The following is a 22,891-nucleotide window of genomic DNA, read 5'->3' as shown; positions in this document are numbered from 1 at the left end:
CATCCAGTTATGGTTCCCTGTGACCAACCATACTGGGCTCTACCGTCACACAACATTCATATATATATTAAGATAATACAGAGTGAACCTTTGGCATCTGCATCGGTCCATCAAGTCCCAAGACTGAGGTCTTAGGACTTGATGTGGCCGTTGGAGTTCTTCAGTTCAACGTTCTTGATGAAGGGCAGCATGCATTTATCTCCTCCCATGAAGCGATATGTTGCCACATTTGCCTCCCAAGGAAGTAATCTACAGAAGGGAAGGAAGGAAGGAAGGAAAACCTAAGTCCGAAGGTGATTTATTTTTGTCCCAAAAATATTACTCATCAATAATGGCCATGGTAGACTCACGCTCGTGTCAGGAAGGGGATGTACATGATGCGAGGAATGCAGATCATTTGCTGTTCGGCTAGAATGGCTTTCATCGACTGCTGCACGGTGTAGAGCGGATCCAGAGGCGGGATCAGACTCCGGAGCTCCTTCCTGGTAGGTTTCAAACAAAAACAAGTGGAGACTATAGAACCTATTTTTATTTCCCCACGGTTTTAATAACCACAACAGTTGAAATGAACGGTGGAGTCTCACCTGATTTCGCAGCCTGCGAACATCCCCGTGTCTACGATGTACGGGCAGACTAGAGTGGTTTTGATGCCGTCCACGTCTTCTGCGAGCAGCTCGTGCGTCAGCGACTCGTGGAAACCGACGGCTCCAAATTTGCTGGCACAGTAATCCTGAAAGTACACTGTTCTTTAGAATGGACCGCTGTAGGATTGGGTCTGTTCTTTAGAATGGACCGCTGTAGGATTGGGTCTGTTCTTTAGAATGGACCGCTGTAGGATTGGGTCTGTTCTTTAGAATGGACCGCTGTAAGATTGGGTCTGTTCTTTAGAATGAACTGCTGTAGGATTGGGTCTGTTCTTTAGAATGAACCGCTGTAGGATTGGGTCTGTTCTTTAGAATGGACCGCTGTAGGATTGGGTCTGTTCTTTAGAATGGACCGCTATAGGATTGGGTCTGTTCTTTAGAATGGACCGCTGTAAGATTGGGTCTGTTCTTTAGAATGAACCGCTGTAGGATTGGGTCTGTTCTTTAGAATGGACCGCTATAGGATTGGGTCTGTTCTTTAGAATGAACCGCTGTAGGATTGGGTCTGCTCTATAGAATGAACTGCTGTAGGATTGGGTCTGTTCTTTAGGATGAACTGCTGTAGGATTGGGTCTGTTCTTTAGGATGAACTGCTGTAGGATTGGGTCTGTTCTTCAGAATGGACCGCTATAGGATTGGGTCTGTTCTTTAGAATGGACCGCTGTAAGATTGGGTCTGTTCTTTAGAATGGACCGCCGTAGGATTGGGTCTGTTCTTTAGAATGGACCGCTGTAAGATTGGGTCTGTTCTTTAGAATGAACTGCTGTAGGATTGGGTCTGTTCTTTAGAATGGACCGCTGTAGGATTGGGTCTGTTCTTTAGAATGAATCGCTGTAGGATTGGGTCTGTTCTTCAGAATGGACCGCTGTAGGATTGGGTCTGCTCGGTTGATGAAGTCATTAATCTCGTGTCCTACCTCCACACACGCGGTGCTGAACAGTCCAAGAGCGCTGGCCACGGTTACGATGTGACCGTGGTTCTTTGCTTTCATCTGAGGCAGGAAGGCCTTCGTCATCTGTTGGGTTATGAAAGTTGATTTTTATTACAACGACAATAAAGGTTTGATAAACGGATCGGCATCAACCTGAGGCAAGCCCTTCAAATGAAGTGTAGTGTGAAGTGTTTTATTGAAGGTGCTTTAATTGATATATGTTTATGTGAGAATAAACAAAGTGCTTTTGATATAGAGCCAGATAGTTCTCAATATGAAACTGTTCTGTGTTCTAACAGTAATTAACCTTCATCTGTGTCTCAATCGATGCTGTTGGTTGCTTGAATTTAAAGGAGTTGGTCGAGGAAAATCATTAAACGGTTCTTGAAGTTGAAGAAAGTGTGGCAACTTAACCGTTGTGGTGCCTGAAGCATTTTATGGGGTGACCCAAATATATAGACATATTCCAGCATATCTGGAAAAAAACCCCAGCTACTTCATCTGCACAGAAGCATATTTGGTCACAGGTGCACCTTATTATCAATAAGTTTGCTTTATTTTGCTTAATATCCACAACTACATGTTAGATATCCAGTCATTTTGCCATTCATGTGTTTGCCTATTAATTTAAGAAGCCTTTTTGATGTCTAGAATGAACATTCTGGACATGTGCAACATAATTGTTACTCGGAAAAACTTCCGTTTCAGATACCGACAATCAAATTATTAGTCGTAACTGAATTAAGCAATTTTGGCAGATGTTTTTGGAAATCCAGAACAATCAAAATTACATTATGGATTATATTTTTTTCAATCTAGATTATCAGAAATTTAAATGAGTTTTTCCTAGTATGAAATGTATTGCAGTTATCCAGAATGTTATTCTAGATATTAAAAATATATATAATTGTTGAAACCTGAAATTGAAAGTCCAAATCACGTGATTTGCAAAAGACATTTTCCCGGGAAAGAGCGATGGAGATATCTAAAATGACAATTGTGGATTGGAATAATAATATGAATATGTTATAAGTTAGATTTTTACTACAGGGAGAATTGTTTTGGGGATATCTGCAATACATATCCAGTAATCCATTACATGTTAAAACAGGTTGCCCGCTGACTGCCATGCCAATAATATTGAGTTTATAATAAGTGTGTTTGAATGGTGGCCGTTGTCAATTGTGGGGGAAAAAAAAGTTTTTTATTACCAGTGTCTTATTTTTAAAACCACAAAGTGATGAACCTGTGACCTCCATAAGGCTAGATTACCAAGGGGGGCTCAAACCCTGAGGGACCCCCCCCCCCACGTAGAAATGCTTTCACCAAAATGAGCACTCACTCACTCACTCACTCACTCACTGCATGTCGCTGATATCTTGATGCTCGGTGCTAATGAGCTTACCCGTGTATTGTATGAGCACGGGACCGAGGCCTTAATAAGAGGATCAAGGGCGGGGGGGGGGGGGGGTCACATGATGTCTTTAACTGGTGGGCTCGCGTGGGCTCCTTTTGATTCTGATGATGGGTGTTTGGGGTCACTGCCACCTACTAGTAACCTGCTCTTAACCTGAACACATGCAACTGTCATTAGTGTGGTGACATGGCGTCGCTCTGCGGCGGCACAGGCTGCTCTGATCCCATCACGCATCAGTGCACAAACACAGACCCGGGCCAGCGGGCAGGACTACAGAGAATAGATGTTACGTAAGTGGTGACAGGATTGTATGAATGTTTACTGTGTCGAGCAAAGGTGGAGTTTTAGGGTTTCAAGTGTGCGTAAAATGTTGCGTGCGTCAAAGCTCTCACCCAAAACAGCGCGTGGCAGTTCACCAGCAGAGTCCTCTCCAACAGCTCGTCGGGACAGTCCAGCAGCCTGCGTCCGGCCACCACGCCTGCGTTGTTGACCAGTATGGAGACTTCCCCGACCTCCGCTCTCACCTTGTCCGCAGCCTCATAGATACCCTGACGCTTGGACAAGTCCACCGTGTACGCGTGCACCTGAACTCCCAGCTCCCGCGCCAGCTTGGCGGTCTGCTCGTTGGCAGCCGTGTTGCAGTCCCACAGCACCAGATGCGACCCCTCTCTGGCGAACTCCAGGGCGAACAGTCGACCCAGCGCGCCCCCGGCCCCCGTTATCAGACACAGCTCTCCATCAATGCACTTCAGCCTCGGGCGTAGGAAAGTCTGGATGATGGCATTGAGGATGGAGTAGGTCAGGTCAATGAGCATCAGCACCAGGTCCACTATAAAAATCATGACGGTCCAGTCCTGTAAAAGAGCCAAACAGGCAGACCTCCAAGCGCTGGAGGAGTTGATTTTCTCTCTATGACGCGGGATTGGACGGTCATTTTATATAACTTGTGTGTGCGGCGGATTAGGACGCCGACGGATGGTGGCCACCAATAGAAACGGCTTTTTGTCTGATGACCAAGGAGCTGTCTGACTAACCCGTGGACATTCATGACAAGCTCATAAACAGTGGCCGAGGCAGGGATTAAGATACCTCTCACGTGCAGAGTCAAAGCAGCATGGACCGCCATATTTTACACCATTACACTGAGGGAGGCGGATACATTTACCAGCATAGCATTCAAGGTTTGTTTCTTTCTTAAGGACCCTGTGGTTAGCAAGCCATAATATAACTTAACATATTTTTTAATTTAACCAATAGCTTGTTATTGGGAAGTCAGTTCAGATAAACACCTTTAACACAAGCAGCGGCCTTCTTCACACCCACCACCCCTTTGGCTTCATACACAGGAACCCAAGTGACACTTTCATGTTACTTTAAGGCCTTTTTCTGTGCGAAGGATCGGTCCACATGTTTAAAGACAGTCATCTAATAGAATACTGCAACTTTAGAAATCAAGTGATCTAACCTGAACCTGGATTTATCTCACAGCAAAGGAGGAGGAATGATTACAGTAAGCAGGAACTTTAACTTGCACACATGAGCGTGCTAGTGGCAAAAATTATTATTTTAAATAATGGAAAAAATACAGATCCATGGCCTTGAACAGTGAAGCTAAAGTAGTTCTTTTCTGTCTCCAGGTTTTGCTGTGAGTCTGCTGAGACGGCATGGACACTGAGTTAGAGAAAACCCGCCTCCAATTATTATCTGATGGTTTTTAGTGTTTAGCATTCAAAGGCCCAATCATAAGGGTGAGAAACAAATGAACAAAGGACTCAGTTCAAATGTATTTCCTGTGTTTAACTCACTGTGTGTAACTCATAACTTAACTTAGTCTTAGTTGTGTGTTTGACTTGTAACGTAAGATCTTCACCCCAGCAACAATTGACAACAGCGAACTAATTTGCACACAAGCATATGTTGAGTATTTAATCCATGGCTGGTCCTCATACGTACACATTCCTTTCATCTATAATAGAAAGTTATTCCTGATCCATGATGTGAGGTGGATTATCCAATGTTACGGTGATAAACTGCTTAGCACGTGTGCAGAAATCCCTAATACAGTATAGCATGCTTCTCACTATATACATTATATAAGTACTCTTCTCCTCCTGGTTACACTAGACATTCATTTTCATTGTATTGGAGCATTTTATTGCACTGAGCCAGACTTTAGTGGCTTTTGTTTAAGCTGTGACTGCATTGACTCTGGAAATAAATGGGAATCTGTTTCCTGCTTTGGAAGATAATTCCACTGATATTGTTTGAGCCCGTTACAAACTTTCATATGTCAAGAACCCAATAAAGATCACTGACCCCCGTATAATATGATTTTCATATACAAAAAAAAGTTATTATAGGATAATGGTTAAAGGCAGCGGTTGAAGTGACGGATTATATTCACTCTCGTTACTGTAACAAAGTCGTTTTTTTTGTCTTTACTTGTAGCCTAGTACTACTACTAAAATGTATTTATAAGTATCTGTAATTTGACTTTAGTAGACCAACTGTTCATCACAATATTGTACTTTTTCATTTCCGTGACAGACTAAAAACAAATGTCTCACAAACAACAAGTCCGGATAAACTGTGTCAGAATCAAGGAGCAGAAGAAAGGAGATAAAACCAGCTGCACTGAAGAAGCTGCAGCCCCGTCTGCGGCCACAAGAGGGCGGAGCTCCACGACCAGAAAGGTGACTCTCCGGAAATGATTGATTACCGGTCATAGGCCAGCGCCACCTGGCCGTATTAAAAATACAATATAATGATGGTAGAACCCCTTTCAGCTCGTTTTGAATGAGGAGCGCAGTGGGACCAGAGAGGCCGACTGGACTGGTTTTACTGGGACCAGAGAGGCCGACCGGACTGGATCTACTATGCTTTGAGACTGAACGAGGTGACAAGTTGAAACAGGAGCAGACTGTGGAGGACTTCGCTGTGCCAAAGACCTGCAGGCTGCCATTCAGACAGGTGAGTACAACGAGACACTGCTACGTCAGCAGAGTGCCGTCTGTTGGAGGCTCGTTGCTGATGCTCCACGTGTGTAGAAGTTGACATTTAATGCAATCTATTTTGTAGCCTACACCATAATTCAACCGTAGTATCATATATATCATTCATTTACCCAAAGTACATTTTAACTTAACTACTTTTTGCTTTTACCCAAGTACTTTTACTTGAGTAAAGTTTATTTAAAGTAACAGTACTTTTTCTTGAGTACAATATTGTAGTACTCTGTCCACCTCTTGAGGTCAAACGCATGATGGAAACAGCATATATTGTACATTTTGTCACAAACTTTATATTGAATAAAATAGAAATAAAGTCGATTGACAGAAAATCATTTAAGTCATTTTTCCAGCAAACATTTTCTGTCTCTAGCTTACTAAACGTCATTTCTGCCTCTGTATGTTTATATAACTGCAAGTTGAAAATGCTATTTTGGGGTTTTGGACAGTCAAAATAAGACATTATAAAATGTCACTTTTGCCCGTGGGAAATGGTGATGGACATTTTTCTGTATTTTTTTGGACATTTTTCTGGAATACTAATTGATAGAGAATATATATTTTAACTGCAGCCTGTAACGTAACACTAGAGGGTGCTGTTGTACAAGAGTTCCATCCACAAACCACACGCTCAGTCGCTGCACAATCTCATTTATTACATTCCTCTTGTGTATTCAGTGTTTGTTTTTTGTTTTTTTTATAGAAACACATTTCAGTTAACAAAGTGAGGCGACAACACTGGATCATTTTTTCTTTTATTAAGCATCAGTCAGTAAAAGGAGAACATCGCTTCAAGGATGCTTTTCATACAGCTTCTTCCATGATATTTACAAAGTTCTGTGAGTCAAAGTTTAACAGCGCTACATGCATTGAACGACAGGAAACCACGAAGATAGGATTCTACAAAGTCAACCGGTACAAAGTATGAAATTTTACAAAACAGCCATTTCCCCACACACAGTAAGGGCAGCATACAGGCCTTGTGAGCGGAGCAGAGGTGATTCACTCCATGAAGAAGAAGAAGGGGGACGATTCTGAAAATGAAATTATGTGTCTGTAATTGACTTATTGTGCTTCAAGAAAGTGAGATTGATACTTAATGATATTATACCATGTGCTTATGGAAAGTGTGTTTGAACCTTTGTGTGTTGACATTTTATTTGCATGGTTACTAGAAAGCAGAGGATTTAATGCAGAAGAAATCAATAAAGTGCAGATCGGAAAACAAAAATAAATATATAAAAAGCAATCTTGACATTTTTAATATTTACTGCATGTCTGACTGTTGTGTGATGAATATTAATGAATCTTTGCGCCCTCTCTTTTTATCTATCTAGTCATTCTTTTGTTTCTCATGCCTTCATGAGAGAAAGTCATATGACCGTTTGTCATTTTGTCATTTTGATATCATTACCATGCAGTGTTAAGGGCTCGGCTGTTCCAAATCCCACACACCAGTGACTGTTTTACCAGAGTCATGGAGGAACAAACAAAAGTGTGTTCCTCCATGACTCTGCTGTAACCGAGTCTTTCCTTCTGGCTCAGGCTCTTCTTTTGCACGATATTTATAGAATGACACAAATGAACACATCTCTCAAAAGAATGTCGCAACCCAACGTCATTATGCACAAAAGACTCACGCTGGTAATGGAAAAACACACACACACACACACACACACACACACACACACACACACACACACACACGCACACACACACCCTGTTGTCAAAGCATGAGTGTGCATTATCTGGCAGTGTAACTTTCTCACACAGCGTGATGACGATTGTCCCGTCTGAGGGAACGCTTTTAAAAGAGACAGCCCACACACACAATGTTGTGTGTGTGTGTGTGCGCGTGTGTGCGCGTGTGCGTGTGCGTGCGTGTGTGTGTGCGTGTGTGTGCTCGAGATTTGGGCTGAAGTTGAACTTGAGGTGAAGAAGCACAGCGCTACAGCAGTCAGTTGTAATCAGGCTAGTATCTGCTATTAGTCTGACGGCATAATGAGCCGGTTCTCTGCGTGTTTATTTGCTGTACAGTTTGTTTAATTGTCATTTGGGCTCCACTAGACAGTGATTGTGTGTGTGTGTGTGTGTGTGTGTGTGTGTGGAGTTAGGCGTATGTTGAAAGCAAAGGCACAGAAATATCTATCTCGCATCATGTCTAATGATTGCAAACAACCACACAGCATAAATACTTCTATTCCTTTTAAGCGTAAAGTTCCACCACTAAAAATAGATGCTTTGCAGCGTGCTCGCATGTTCTGCTGTAAAGTTAACAATGCTATTAGACCATGCTTGCATGAGTGATGTACTCAAGAGCACCAGATGATCAACACCCAGGGTCGGGTGCACACAGAAAAGCTGGAACAGGACAGACACGTGAGGAACCTCCATGCTGTTTGTGTGCTCGAGCTGTACTGCGAGGTGGCTTTACGTTTTCTAGGAGATGTCATGTGAACTTGTACGAAGGATCCCTGGAAGCAAACATCTTGCCGAGATTCACAGTGTGTAAAGAATCAAATTAGCTTTTTCGGGATGCATGTGTTCCCTCTTCATTCCCCGTCAACAGCTTTCCTCTGAAGAGGCCAGTCCTCTCATCTGCACACACGTCTGTACTGAGTGAGCGAGCATGGTTCCCTGAAATATGTCTAATCTAAAAAAGAAAAAAGGAATGCTTCAATTTCTTCAATTTTTTGAGCGAAAACAGTAAAAATGTACCATCATCTGCACGAGTTATCAGAAAGAACAATTCTTTGGTTCTTCACGTTGCACAAAAGGATCGAGGGACACACATTTACAAGGAGACAGTGGCAAACAATACAAAGTCTACTACAGTATATTGTCTAACAAATGCCATCAAAACAATGCAGTACACATAGTGAAAACTACAAGATTAGCACAATATATTTGTCTAAAAGTCCATTCTTTTAGAAATATATCATAAAAATATAAATTTTCATTCTTTTCCTTGTACAATAAATGTGTTTTTTTTTTTGTAATATTCTGCTTGTGTAGTTGTACAATAATCACACTCCTACAGGTTGGACGTAGAACGTCTCGGTGATCTCCAGCGCTGTCCTTCCAGCTCTAGTGACGCTCACTGTATGTGAAGTTCAGTCTATCGGCTACAACAGGAGGGACGGCGCCTTTTGAGAGAGCTTTGAAATAACACGTCAAACTTTTAGATTTTCTCCAGATTTAAAACCGATTCCAACCAAAACAAAAGATAAAGAGTTCTGTGTGTTCACAATGAAGATAATGATCATGTTGGTTCTTTCTTTCTTTCTTTCTTTCTTTCTTTCTTTCTTTCTTTCTTTCTTTCTTTCTTGCCGGCCGTCGGGGCACAATGAGGACGAGAAGGAAATCAATGGACGCCGCCTCGCAGTGTCTAAATGTATTCTGTTCAGTAAAACATATAGACCAGCAAGACAATAAACCTCAGACACAAATACTTTCTCCTCAAGGTCGCACTTAAGAGATCAAGAGCGCTACATAACAATAAATATACTGTGAATATTTATATATGTATGTCTGTGGCTCTTTCTGCCTCATACAAACACAACATGAACTAAGGCCAGTTTTGAGGAAGGAAGTTAAAGGAAGCAAACTGTACACACTGTTGCTTTTGTGATGCCATAATTATACACAGTTTGACTAATAACTTAAAGAAACGCGTACGTTATCTGAACTGCAGCTGGATGAGTTTCCCGTCTTGCGGTGCCGTGTTAATGCTTTCTCTGGTTTGCTACGAACTGGACAGCTTTTGCTCTATAGTTGCCAGAAAATAGTTTTTTTTTTTTGCTTATAAAAAGTATATCCTTTTACTCTTACAACTAGGCTGTAATTATTATATGTCGATCTGGACTAAAAGAGATGTATAAATAGTAAAAACTACCAGACGGGCATTCCTCAAACTTCTTGGATCAGAGTCTTCTGCTAAAGTGATTCATTCAGGAGTCTTAGAAAAAGCTCGAGAGTAAAACACAAACATCTTTCCCGTTGTCCACAGCTATTTCCATGACAGAAGCACTTTGTAATGAAATTCTTCAAATGTTCCGGCAAATGTTTTCAGTGCCTTTTTCATATTTTTGGGAAGTTCAGTTTTGCTAAATTCCCTTTTTCGCTTCCTCATCTCCTGTATGCTTCCTTCATGGCCTCTCCCTTATTGTATCTTTAAGCGTTAGAGTGACCCTTCTCTCCCTGAAGTGCTCGTAGTTCCTGAGCCACGTGGTTCTCCCGCCCTTCTACCGGCAGTGTGCTGTTCCCCAGCTTCGCCTGCAGGCCCTCCATGGCCCCTCGCTGGAAGCCGGAGTGATGGCCGAACCTGGGGCTTGCTCTTTTCAGCAGTCTTTGGGAGGGATTGACGCCTGAACCATCGTGCAGGTGCTCCTCCTCGTCTGTGTCGGCGTCGATGAATTTACTGATGGATGCGTCGTGGAATGTGAAGAGGCTGCTGGGCAGTAAATTCTCCGGGCTCTTGCTGGGTGTCCTACTTCTGGCAGTTGTATAGACGGACTCCTCAGGGCTCTGGACTGACGAGCTGTCTGAGAGGGCCCCCGTCCCTAAATCTCCCCCGTCTCTGAAGTTGACCTTGAGAGAGTGGCGTTTGAGTGGGTTGTTGAAGCGCAGAGCCCTGGGACTGTCGGCACACGGGCCAAGCTTGGTGCCTCGTCCTGTCTGGGGCGTATTGGTACCCTGGGATCCTTCGTTCTCATTCTCCAAAGTGGGCTCCAGGCTTGGATGAGTGCTGACCTTCCCCGGCATGCTGCTGATGGGGCTGTGGGAAAAGCGAAAGCTCTCAGGGAGGTCAGTGGTGCAGCTGATGAAGCTGTCAATGCTGGACATGCTTCTCATGTCTGCAACTGTTTCTGCTTTGCTTGTGATGGCTTCAGCGGTGATGCTTCCCATCTCTATGTCTGCTCTCTGCCTGACTGCTTTAGACGGCGGGCCCTTTTCCTTGCTGTTGAGGTTGGGATGGGACCGGGCCGTGGCCATGTCATTGTACATCTCCTCCAGCTTCTGTGCGCTAAGGTGCTGAGGGCTGCTAGAGGGCTTGGCCTGCTCTTGGTAGCTTGATTCCAGGGTCTTGGTGGGGCTGCAGGGGCTCATCTGTGACCTGAGTTTGAGTGTCCCTTTCTGCACACTAGGAGTCACATGATTATCATGCATCGTCTCCTTTTTTTCATCATTATTTTCCACCATTATATCCATGAGCTCTTCATCGCATGCATCTTTCATGTTCATAGAAACAATGCTGCCGTTTCTCTTAGCCCTCTCCAGAGCCTCCCTCCTTTTGATGGCTTTCTCCTGCCTCTTCTGCTCTTTGTAGAACTCGGAGAAGTTGTTCACAATAATGGGGATGGGCAGGGCTATCACCAGTACTCCGGCAATGCAGCACAATCCTCCAACTATCTTTCCCAGTAGGGTTTTTGGGTAGATATCGCCGTAGCCTACTGTTGTCATAGTAATGGTAGCCCACCAGAAAGAAGCTGGGATGCTTTTGAACTTGGTGTCCTCTTCATCCTTTTCGGCAAAGAACACCAGACTGGAGAAGATCATGATGCCCATGGCCAGGAAAAGGATAAGCAGGCCGAGCTCATTGTAGCTCCTCCTGAGAGTGAAACCTAGAGACTGAAGACCCGTGGAGTGACGAGCCAGCTTCAGAATACGCAAGATCCGCATGATCCGGAAAATCTGAACCACGCGGCGGACGTTCTGAAATTGCAGCACACTCTTGTTGGATTCCGTCAAAAAGATGGTGACGTAGTAGGGCAAGATGGCCAACAAGTCGATGATGTTTAGCGGACCCTTGAAGAACTTCCACTTGCTGGGGGAGGAGAGGAAGCGAAGCAGGTACTCCATAGTAAACCAGGCAATACACACAGCTTCCACATGGGCCAGTTGAGGGTTGTCTGTGGATTGACCGAACTCATCTGTGTCCTGCAGCTCTGGGAGGGTGTTCAGAGACAAAGCGATGGTGGACAACACAATGAAGAGGATGGAGATAATTGCCAGGATCTGGAATACAAAGCGGAGAGGAAAAATACTGATAAGTACATAGTAATGTTGAAGGAACATACCCAGGCATTGCTATCCTAGGGGTAGCAATGCCTGTCAATCTAAACGGAAACATCACAACACATATTGGATGGATTATCATGACATTTTGTGGATATATTTAAGGTCCTCAGAGGACGAATCCTGCAGACTTTGGTGACCCCCTGATTTTTCATTTAGTACCATCATCGGGTCAATATCTTTATTTGCGCAACACTTTTATTGCACGTACCAAAAGCTGCACAAATACTTGTACAATGTATCCCATGTCCATCAGCCTCAGCTGCTCCTTTGTGTTTATTCTGTATCGGTAAATGTTAGCATGCTAACAGGCTAAATGACGAAGGGGGAGACGGTAATGATTACCTGCTGAACATCAGCATGTTAGCATTATCACTGTAAGCATGTTAGCATTTAGTATCAAAGTATCGCTGCGCCTCACTGCCAGCAAGGCTGTAGACACAGTGGAGCTAACGTTAGCGGTTGCCCCTGAACTACATGCTGAAAGTTTAAAAACGCTCCATCAAAGTGAAATAGTGTCAGAGGAAGAAGGTCAGTCCCGTGAGAAACGCCATTTCAATGTGTGAAAGCGGTGCGATTCCATTTGAGACCCTAAAATTGCTTTTCATGAAACGACTAAAATATCGCAACTGGCGATGTAGCCATTTACTGATGATATTTGTTCACGGCCCATTTCACTTCCTGGCTACTTTCTCCGAAGTCTTCACGAAATGTCACGTCAGCATTTGGAAAGAAAACGGGGTCGGAGCAAACGCCATCTCTGGGGCAGATGTTTCCGTTCTTTCCCTTCAAGTCACGACACGCATTGCAGAGAGACAGTGAAGGAGGGAGACGAGAGAGTTCGAGATTGAATTGATACATTTTTAAAAACCTCTATACAGTGTGCATAATCCTTCAATGCCCAAGGCTACAAGAAGACCACAATGCATTACTTGTTTTACAGAGCACACCATGCATGGGCAATGAGCCTGCCTGACAGACAACTGGAGACCTCCTGAAGCATTGAGCCACTTACTGAAGATATAATCTGCCGAGTACAATAGGGTCTCATCGTAGTCCTGGCGATTAAGAAGGCTGCGTGGGCGTGTCGGTGTGCAAACGCCTATTATTCCTGTCCCAGAGTCGGTGTAAAATCCATCACAAGGTCACTGCGGAGGCATGTGTTCCCAGGCCAGTGGTGAGCAGGATTATTCCCTGGCGCCAATCAGCGGCGGTAAACTTGAATTAATCTTGACAGGTGTCTGCTTGCACGCCTACCCTTGGCCTTTTGAGGAGAGAGGGACTAAAAGCAGAGGCGCCCTGCTGTGGTGGAGGTAAGAGGGACGGCATTTCAACTTCAGCAGCCAAATAGTTCAGCTGTGAGAGCGTAGTCAATTTAAAGGGCAAACGAAAAAATGTAAACTCTTAACAGATCGATCCCTGAAATAGCCTGGCTCTCTTGAGACCAAAGTGATGGATGAAAGCTCTCAAATACGACCCCATTAGAGGTAGATGTCTTCTTACTAACATTGCCATCGGTAAAGTTGAGGTCAGATTCTCGGACACCGCAAAGTCTGCAGAGGTTGGAAAAGGAAATTGTACCAGTTGAGATTTAGCAGCAACATTTCTAAAGACAAAGAGGCTCAGATCTAAAATGGAGCATCCAGTGGAAACCACACTCGGCAGATCAACGCAAATCTATGTTGATGCACTGACTAGGCCTGAGCTTCGCTAATAAGTCATGCTGAATACGTAAGACTGAACTTAGGTGTGTTTGGAGCACAACCAAAGCATGACCAGCTCAACCTTTCTCTTACTCACCTTTTTTCCCCTCCCACACGGGGCGGAAAACTCCAAACCGAGGTCATCCAGGGAAGAGGCTATAGGGATGTGATCTCACCACAGAGATGCAGTACAGACAGAGGGGGAGAGAGAGAGAGAGAGAGAAGCGTCTGCTGAGGACACTCAGCACTGTGACAAATCTGTGACACAGAGGGAACGTGGCAAACCAGTCTGAGCTTTGCTGCAGAAACTTGTGAGTGTGTGTGTGTGTGTGTGTGTGTGTGTGTGTGTGTGTGTGTGTGTGTGTGTGTGTGTGTGTGTGTGTGTGTGTGTGTGTGTGTGTGTGTGTGTGTGTGTGTGTACGCGACAATGACACCGTTTTACAAATGAGGAAATTGAATATGGATGTCTTCTTGTTGCTGCCAGACAGAGTTGAGCAGAAAGAGAGGAGTGTGTTCCAGCAGTGCGGATAAAGGCGATGAAGCTAAAATGCATTTGGGTTAATATATTTCCCTATGCAGCAGGAGTATTAGGACGCAGATGCAATGTTAAAGAGGGATATGGTAAGTTCTTCTTAACGACAAGTCTGACCAAGACTGCTGCTACTTCAACACAAGCCTGACACACACTCATGCATAACAAAACAAACCCACATGCATAATACACACACACACACACACACACACACACACACACACTCTCATTTCATCACTCCCAGTTCAGTAATTAGCCTCAGGTCTCCCTACCCCACAGGCCAAGAGGCAAGGGCTTGAATATTTAATATCCTCCTGGAGTGGAAGCTACCCTGTCCTGGAGAAGGTGTGCGTGAGTGGGCGCTCACGGGGCCACGGCGGTTTGCAGAGGTAGCCTGGTTTTCACACTGCATATAAGGTTAATTCTGCCCCATGCTCGCCCAAGGAAGGGATGGACGGGGAAAGGAGACACAACGGGAGAATCCTCAGAGAGTGTACCGAATGATTAGGAGGTCAACGATGACCTGCTGTGTCGCCAGGTTGTGCTTGTTTCAGGATTTCTGACACAGGTTGTCTGTAGGCAGACCAAATGTCACGGCAATGTAGAGACGTTTCACTTAAAGACACTTGATGTTAACCTGTCAGTCAGAAGAGCACCGAAGTCAAGAGGATTGCATCCTCTGGGGACCGTGACTCAACCACAATTTCACGGCACCGACCGCTAGACGTTGCCAAAATCATATTTTTTGTCAAAATATGGCTAAATAAAAAGTTTCTCTCTTTCACCTCAACAGTGAACCTGTAAAGCTCTAAACGTGTGGCTATAGCAACAAACACAGCAGAGCGCTCGTCTCACTCAGTGGGTCACTTTTTAAATTGTTCAACTCCAGCACTCTTAGGATCACATCCTCACTCTCAAAATAAATCCAAACAAATATCTCAAAAGTAACTCTGCAGCGAGTGAACGGCTGATATTATTAGCCGCTGCTAAAATCTAGTCAAAGCAGTGTAATCCGTTGGCCGTTGGAGTGAATGGGATCTCAAAGATATTGACATACAGTCACATACTGGAAGGAAAGAGTGAAAACAGAAATACGAGATACACATTTGGGTCTAAGATCAGATGACATGAACAAAGTTGCTTTGTAATCGTCTGGTTTTAAGGGCTTTCCCTTGCGTCATGCTGAGTGAAACGCTGATTTACCGGGTTTGCCCTTTTCCCCACGATGATCTGAATCAATGGAGGGATTGTTACACTCAGTGACTCACTCTCTTTATTTTCTCTTGGCATGTTGAGTGGCATCTCTAATCCTCTCATTGTGTTACCGCTCCTGTGATTTGCCAACAAATGTTTTCTTGGCTTTGTGCGCTGACGGTTGACCTTCCTCCTACAGAGCCTGTTGTGGTTCTCTGTGAGATAGAGTGTCGGTGTTTTTTGTTTTTGTTTTAAACTAATACTTCAATGGAAAAGATGGATAGAATTACGCTGCCAATAAACACAGTTGAGAAGCCTTTTTGCAGCTGCAAACACTTCCTCCCCAGGGTTACTGTCACCTTCGTGGAAAGTTCCACACAGGGACCGAGGTGCAATGAAACTATTCTCACCTGCTGCCCGTTCATACAAACTAATGACAATGAACTCTTTCAAAATGGGACATTGTTGATGCAGAACCTTGTCAACTAGTGTAATGATGTACTTCAGCCGCTAGGGGGACAGCGTCTTGCTCCAGGACACTTCGACTCAGAACACGTCCCAGCCAAGGATCGAACTGCCAACCCTCCGGTTCCCAGACAACCCTCTTGGCCTAGTGAGCTAGTTGTCGACGCCCCAATAAAACCCTATCAATGTATTGCTGGTTTTAGTCATTTTATGGGATTTGTTACAAGTGAGAAAATATTTAATGTCACCAGACTCGGCCTATAAAATCCACACCGACGACATCACTTATTCTGTTTTTTTGGAGAAACCCAAAAATGTTTTTTTTTATGGCTGTACTTTTCCATCAAATGGAAATATTAAAAATGACATATTTTGCATCTTTAAAAAGTTCTGAATCTCCACCAGAATTTAACCTTTTGTGCCTCACGTTAAAAAGCTGCTCTGATGTCCTCAGAGGACAAAACATGAGAGTCAAAAACCGCCATAAAATTAGGCTAAATAATCATATTCTCCACTTTCACAGAGTCAGATCTGTTCATTAACTTCAGTCCCGATCATAATGGCCAAATGTCCGTTAATTTAAAGAATGTTAAACCTTTAAATGCTTGTTTTCATAATGCCCCCAATGATAACGTGCCTTTTTAATAATCATGACTTTACATCACATTCCGTCTGAGAAGCACTGAGCGGTTTCTACTTATATAAGTGTCCCCCGGTCCAACTTTCCCATCTGTTTCTACATCAGACAAAGCATCTCCCAAATTCACTAGCCCCCCTGTGTCCCACACAGATGTGCCCTCCGCCTCCTCCTCCGCCGCCTCACATCACCTTTTCTGAACCCACCTTTAAGCCTATTTCAGGGAGCGTGTGCCTAACCTGTGCTGAGGACACGGGGAGATGGATGACTTGAGCTTGCGGCTATGTGCAGGATGTGTCCTCTCCGAAGTGTGAAGGTGGTGTTAAAGTGATGAGTTACACATTGTGTGTGTGTGTGTGTGTGTGTGTGTGTGTGTGTGTGTGTGTGTGTGTGTGTGTGTGTGTGTGTGTGTGTGTGTGTGTGTGTGTGTGTGTGTGCGTGCTGATGGATGTCTTCTTTGTTATTAGAGAAAAGGAACACATAATTCAATAAAAGGTTCCTTAACTAGATAGTAAGGTACATAAATAACAATACTTACAGTGGTGGAAAGTAAGTAAGTAAATCTACTCAAACACATTATTTAAGAACACTTTTCAGGTACTTGTACTTTACTTGTGTATTTGTATTTTATTACTTGCATGTATTCCACTAAATTTCAAATGGAATTACATTTTCTGATATGATATGAGACATTGCTCCCCTGTGGCTGATGCACAACGCTGACGCTGAGAGTCAGTCCCCCCCTGATAAAACATCTGCATCATCGCCACCAGCCTTTTTTTACCTGGAACAGAAAACTTTGACTCTGAAACATCTGGAACAGCTGTGTTATCAGGTGTGCATCGACGAATACGTGCCAATTCCCCTACTCTTTTTTTTTTGAACAATATTTTAGAGAATAGAGTAGCAAACGTATGCTTTACTGCTGCAGATCGCTTCCTTACTCCACCTGAGTCATTTTGTTTAGGCCTATAGTTTGAGCACGTAATGAAAAACTGATCCGAGAGATTATCAGGTAATGAAAATACCAGACAGGAGCTTCTCTACTGGCAGAGCAGAAGAAGCTTATAGATCCACATCACCGTCGTGATGTAAGATTATCGATTTCAAACCGCGAATTGTTCCCTGATCCCCAGAAATCGCCCAACATCCTCCCGCCGTCACAGTCGACGTGATGAGGAGGTATTCTTTAGGATTGTAATAAGGGCGTTTATAGAAATGTCACAAACACATCTGCAGATCTACAGCAATGCTGTCCTTTGATTGAACTGTTCATCCGATTGACTCCACACGTTTTGAATGCTCCCGTATTATTCATCTCACAACTTCATTAGACTTCATTTTGGCACCAATAGAGTTTTGAAAATGTATTTGTAGCATTCTGATCTTGGCTTGTATGAATTTGTGGCATACATTATATTTTTAGTGACTGGGTTTACCACTAAAATGCTTTACGCTCAAGAGCAAATCTGTTTCCATCCCATCAACAAATGCTTTTAGAGGAGGTGAATTGTGATTGTGATTGTGATGAGCCTTTAATGAATGTGAGCCGTCCCCGCTCTGGACTCTCTGCTGAGTCGGAGGTGTTCTTCACAGCGTTGTGCCGGTTCTGTCTATTTAAACTGTGGGAACATTAGGCCGGAGGAGTCTCCTCCAGGCTGCAGAAAAAAATAACACAGCTGAGCCCTGCTAATGGAATAAGTATGGCATCTGCGATCCTGACATCTACAATCCCTGATATACACAGTGGAGTTTTTTTTTTTTTTTTTTTTTGTGTGTGGAACTGAAATGCAGCTCACCCGAAAGACTCACGGCTCACAGCGCAATCGCATCTCCGCTCGGCAAAGACGCATCACACCGGGCTGAATATGACAAGTACTCAAAAATCTGTCTTTGTTCTTGATGCTTGTTTTGTGCCGGCTGGAGCTCCAGCTGTCTCTAGCTGCTCTGGTCTTTTTCTCACTCTGAAACAGGGCAGCAGTGTTGGCAGGCGAGTGCAACAAAAAAGAGAAAAAGAGAAAAAGAGAGAGAACAGAATATATCCATGCTGAATCATCACCAGGCTCTGTGAAAATGGACCATTTGGCAGCATAGTGCACATCACAATCATTGTTTTATTTGTCCTCGTGTTGGTGTGTTGGTGTGTTGGTGTGTTTGTGTGGTGGGTGTGGTCATTACACAACAGGGTAAAGTAGCAGCAGAGAAAGCTGCCGGGTCACCGAGGCGCAATTAATACGTCAATCTGGGGTTTAATTGCAATTAGAGCAACTAATCAACATCGGGGGACAGACAGACAGACAGACAGACGGGCGGCTATAAGAGGAGCAGTGGCCATGAAACAATCCTAACTTTAGTGCAGATTATGACCAGGATGCAAACAGAGGTGAGGAGATCATGACATCTGTCATGAGAGAAAGTGAATTCTGAGGAAGAACGAACGAATGAATAAAAGCAAATGATTGAGTAAGTTCCAGTAACAGTAAAGTACACATCATTACACCATTCTGATGCCGTGATTACTCGCCCGCCTTATCTCCGTGGCAACAGAGTGCAACGCCTCACCATGTGACACGGGAGGATTTCCAACCCCGAAGCTTGATATGAGCCACCACAGAGGCCGATGAGATGCCTTAACTGATCTGGTGTCTGCTGACGGCTAAGTAATGTTCACTAAAATTCCCCGTCTCCGGTGACCTGCCGCTGTTCTGTGTTTACCATTTAAGAGCAGACGATGATTGGCTCCTGTGACATGATAGAGAGAGAGAGAGAGAGAGAGAGAGAGAGAGAGAGAGAGAGAGAGAGGAGAGAGAGAGAGAGAGAGAGAGCCGAGAGAGAGAGAGAGAGAGAGAGAGAGAGAGAGGAGAGAGGAGAGAGAGAGGAGAGAGAGAGAAGAGAAGAGAGACGAGAGAGAGAGAGACGAGAGAGAGAGAGAGAGAGAGAGAGAGAGAGACCTGTGAACTCCACCTTGAAACGGAGGAGGCCCCGGGTCGCTGCCCACACTCCGTATCGGCTTCACGCTACAGTTTCAGTGCGAGACATTTGATGAGCGATGAGGCCGATGCTCAGGTGTGAACGCATTACAAAAGGTACTGTACCGTAGGGTAGAGGAAGGGACATTTTGGGCAGGATGTTGATCTGTATGGAACGCTCCAGCCAGCTAGCTCAGGTTAGCATGAAACAAGGGGGAAACGGCTAGCCCTGCTCTGTCTGTTTTATCCCTACAAAAACATTGGTGGTTCTTGGAGCATGAGGAAGATGTTTCCAACTTTTATGCTGAGCGAACAGCAGAAATAGTTGCACGACCGGCTGTCTCTGTCTGCACCTTTTTTTTTTTTTCTCTCGCTGTCACTTTTTCGCATTTTGCGGCGATCTCTCCCTCTCTGTTTGAACAGAAAGCTATTTCTCTGTAAGCGTCCGATGATTGTGAATGGTAAGTCGTAGCATCGGATTACACCCACGCTGTGCCCCCGATCGACATCGTCTGCTTTTGTGTAAAAATCTGTGATGAGTCAACAGAACGCACACGTGCAGAAATGGTGCTAAAAGCACCAAATACCCAAAGTCAGGGTAACGGCACGGCAACTTTTAGAGTCGGTCTTTCCAGATCTTTTTGGCAATTGTCCAAATTGTTTCTTTAGAAAACGTCACGCAAATCAAACCTCCTATTGCACACTTAACACAGATGCAGAAGTGTAACATAAAACCATCTATTTTTCATTCTGTAGAAGTGAAACACTCGCCATGGACTGAGTTCCCTCTTAAATGATTCAGTAGGAGTGGAAGGGCAGATCAAAAAAAAACTTCCTGCCTGACCGGCACTGACGACCATAGCTCTCTCTGTGTGTGTGTGTGTGTGTGTGTGTGTGTGTGTGTGTGTGTGTGTGTGTGTGTGTGTGTGTGTGTGTGTGTGTGTGTGTGTGTGTGTGTGTGTGTGTGTGTGTCTGTGTCTGTGTCTGTGTCTGTGTCTGTGTCTGTGCGTGTGCGTGTGCGTGTGCGTGTGCGTGTGCGTCGTGGCGTGTGCGTGTGTCGTCCGTCCCGTCCGTCCGTCGCCGTCCGTACAGTACGTCTCTAGCCTGATGTCTCCTACAACGGCGTCGGTCCACTAAATATCTCCCGGTCCCGCTCATTTCTGCCCAACTGTACTCTGGAGAGCGAGGCACTCCGAGACCCTTTGCTCATCGTCAGTATAGTAAAGCGAGGTCAGAGATACATAATGCAAAAAGAGACCAGAGAAGAACGACGTTTGAAGTGCAGCGTATGGTGTATAATGTATGCAGCTGGGATGTGCAAGCACTAAAGGGCCCTCAGGCAACAGGCAGGGAAAAAAAAGAAAAGAAACTTCAGAAGTGACCTACTTTCTAAAACACCTTCATGAAATGCTTAAAAGAAAGTTAATCATGTTGATCAATGTCTGAAATAGAGTAATAAAACACAATTTGGTTGTATGTCCTTCAACTTGACCAAGTAAGGAAGAAATAAAGTAAGTCTGACATTTACAACGAGAACAGTTTAAAGAAAATGAACATTCACTGATCTTAGAAGCTTGAGAAACAAAAAATAAAAAGCCTTCATTATATCTGACTTTGGCGGTGGAGCCTTTCAATGCAAGGGCAGAACGGGAACATGCTATGCTCGACTATATATTACAGTGTGTTCACAGTGAAATGTAAGAGCGGGGCGTTGACGCTGTAATGAGAGTGGACAGAGATTACCATGGAGCACGCACAGCTGTCTGTCACAACATATGGCAAATGTACACAATGGCAGGCAGCTGCGTGCGATCCGCAGCAATGACCGGACCAGGATTTACACACTGGGGATCAAAGACGGGGGGGGGGGGGGGGGGGCTGACTCCATCGACGCAGAATCAGATTAATAGTCATGTTGTAATGATGGAGGAGGAACGACAGCGCAGGCTTACCCTCCACGCCTAGTTCATGCCGTCTTCTTTTTCCTCTCGCACACCTTTTTACCTTTTCACTCTCATTTAATGAATTAATAATTAATGAATCGGTTTGTAGATTAACCGATTCAATTCACTATTTTCTGACATTTTGTGGACTTAATAATGAACTGCAAAAGAATTGGCAGATTCATTGATAAAGAAAATAATTGTTAGTTGCAACACACACACACACACGCACGCACGCGCACACACACACACACACACACACACACACACACACACACACACACACACACACACACACACACACACACACACACACACACACACACACACACACACACACACACACACACACACACACACGTGTATTCGTAAACATGGATCCCTCAGGGAAATTAGTTTTTTTCTTGGCGTCAGCAGGATCAGTCCCACTGCACTTGTGAAGCAAGCTGCAACTACAGAACAAGATCAGCTACTCCACGTCTATTTATACAACTCTAGATAATAGTTAGCAGTGTTAAAGAGCTTCATAGTGCTTGTGTTATTCAAGCAAGAAAGAAAGAAAAAAAAACAAAAAACACTCATATAAAGCTTAGCCTCTCAACTACAGAAAGGAAAAAACCAACAAATCAATAAATAACACCTGAGAAGAAGCTCATAGAGCGCCGAGCTTCCGGGACGGCACGCTTGCTTTTAGCTGGTGTACCACCTCAAGACTTTGACACGCACTATAACGATCCAATAACGATCCAATAACGATCCAATAACGATCCAAAAACCTCGGCCAACGTAGAGGTATCAAATATGGGTGACGGTAAAGGGGCTAGCAGCTGCGGTTGTGTTGTTATTTGCTCCCTGAGTTCAGACTGAATCTTACCCTCCATAATACTGAACGATGCAGCGCCAGCATCGACTGTAGCAGACCGCCGGACGTCACCAGTTGTATAAAGTGAGAATGACAGTGACCATGATTTGCAAGTGGAAAAAAAAAAAAAAAACCTTTAATTATAGAAGCGTGTGTTATTAATGCTGCTGCCATCATCGGGGGTCCTGAGGCGGAGACATTAGGCAGAGAGGAAGACACAAGGGGTCAGATTTCAGTCGGCGCAATCAAACTGTGCCAGACGAAAATCATTATTAAACACACACACACACACACACACACACACACACACACACACACACACACACACACACACACTGTCTGTCTAATTATGTGCTCTCGCTCTAGTTTCCCAGGAGTGGAGCTCGAGTGCTAAACACATGTCAGACCGCTGCCTGATGCTCCACACGCTACCTGCGTCCGTCCAGGCCTGCTGTGAATCGCTGCCATACATGGCCGACCGCAGATTAAAACACGCTTAGCCGTTTTT

At 44.3% G+C, this 22,891-nt stretch overlaps 1 protein-coding gene and 1 pseudogene across 1 annotated transcript; both read right to left on the bottom strand.

Annotated features, from left to right (window-relative positions):
* Positions 1-131: 131 nt before the first annotated feature.
* LOC137873476 (retinol dehydrogenase 10-like) lies at positions 132-3,834 on the bottom strand. The gene is made up of 5 exons (XM_068711688.1): positions 3,385-3,834; positions 1,561-1,659; positions 585-730; positions 351-482; positions 132-249 (listed from the first exon to the last, which is right to left on the bottom strand). The coding sequence occupies exons 1-5, from the start codon at positions 3,832-3,834 to the stop codon at positions 132-134; spliced, it is 945 nt and encodes a 314-aa protein (XP_068567789.1).
* Positions 3,835-9,421: 5,587 nt separating this feature from the next.
* The window catches only part of LOC137873645 (potassium voltage-gated channel subfamily B member 1-like), a 16,699-nt pseudogene continuing 3,229 nt past the window's right edge, over positions 9,422-22,891 (bottom strand).

This window comes from Cebidichthys violaceus, unplaced genomic scaffold (assembly GCF_023349555.1).
Source record: "Cebidichthys violaceus isolate CVI_PGR_0920_01 unplaced genomic scaffold, fCebVio1.0.p SCAF_17, whole genome shotgun sequence".
NCBI lineage: Eukaryota > Metazoa > Chordata > Actinopteri > Perciformes > Stichaeidae > Cebidichthys > Cebidichthys violaceus.
This window is presented reverse-complemented; position numbering and strand designations above follow the sequence as displayed.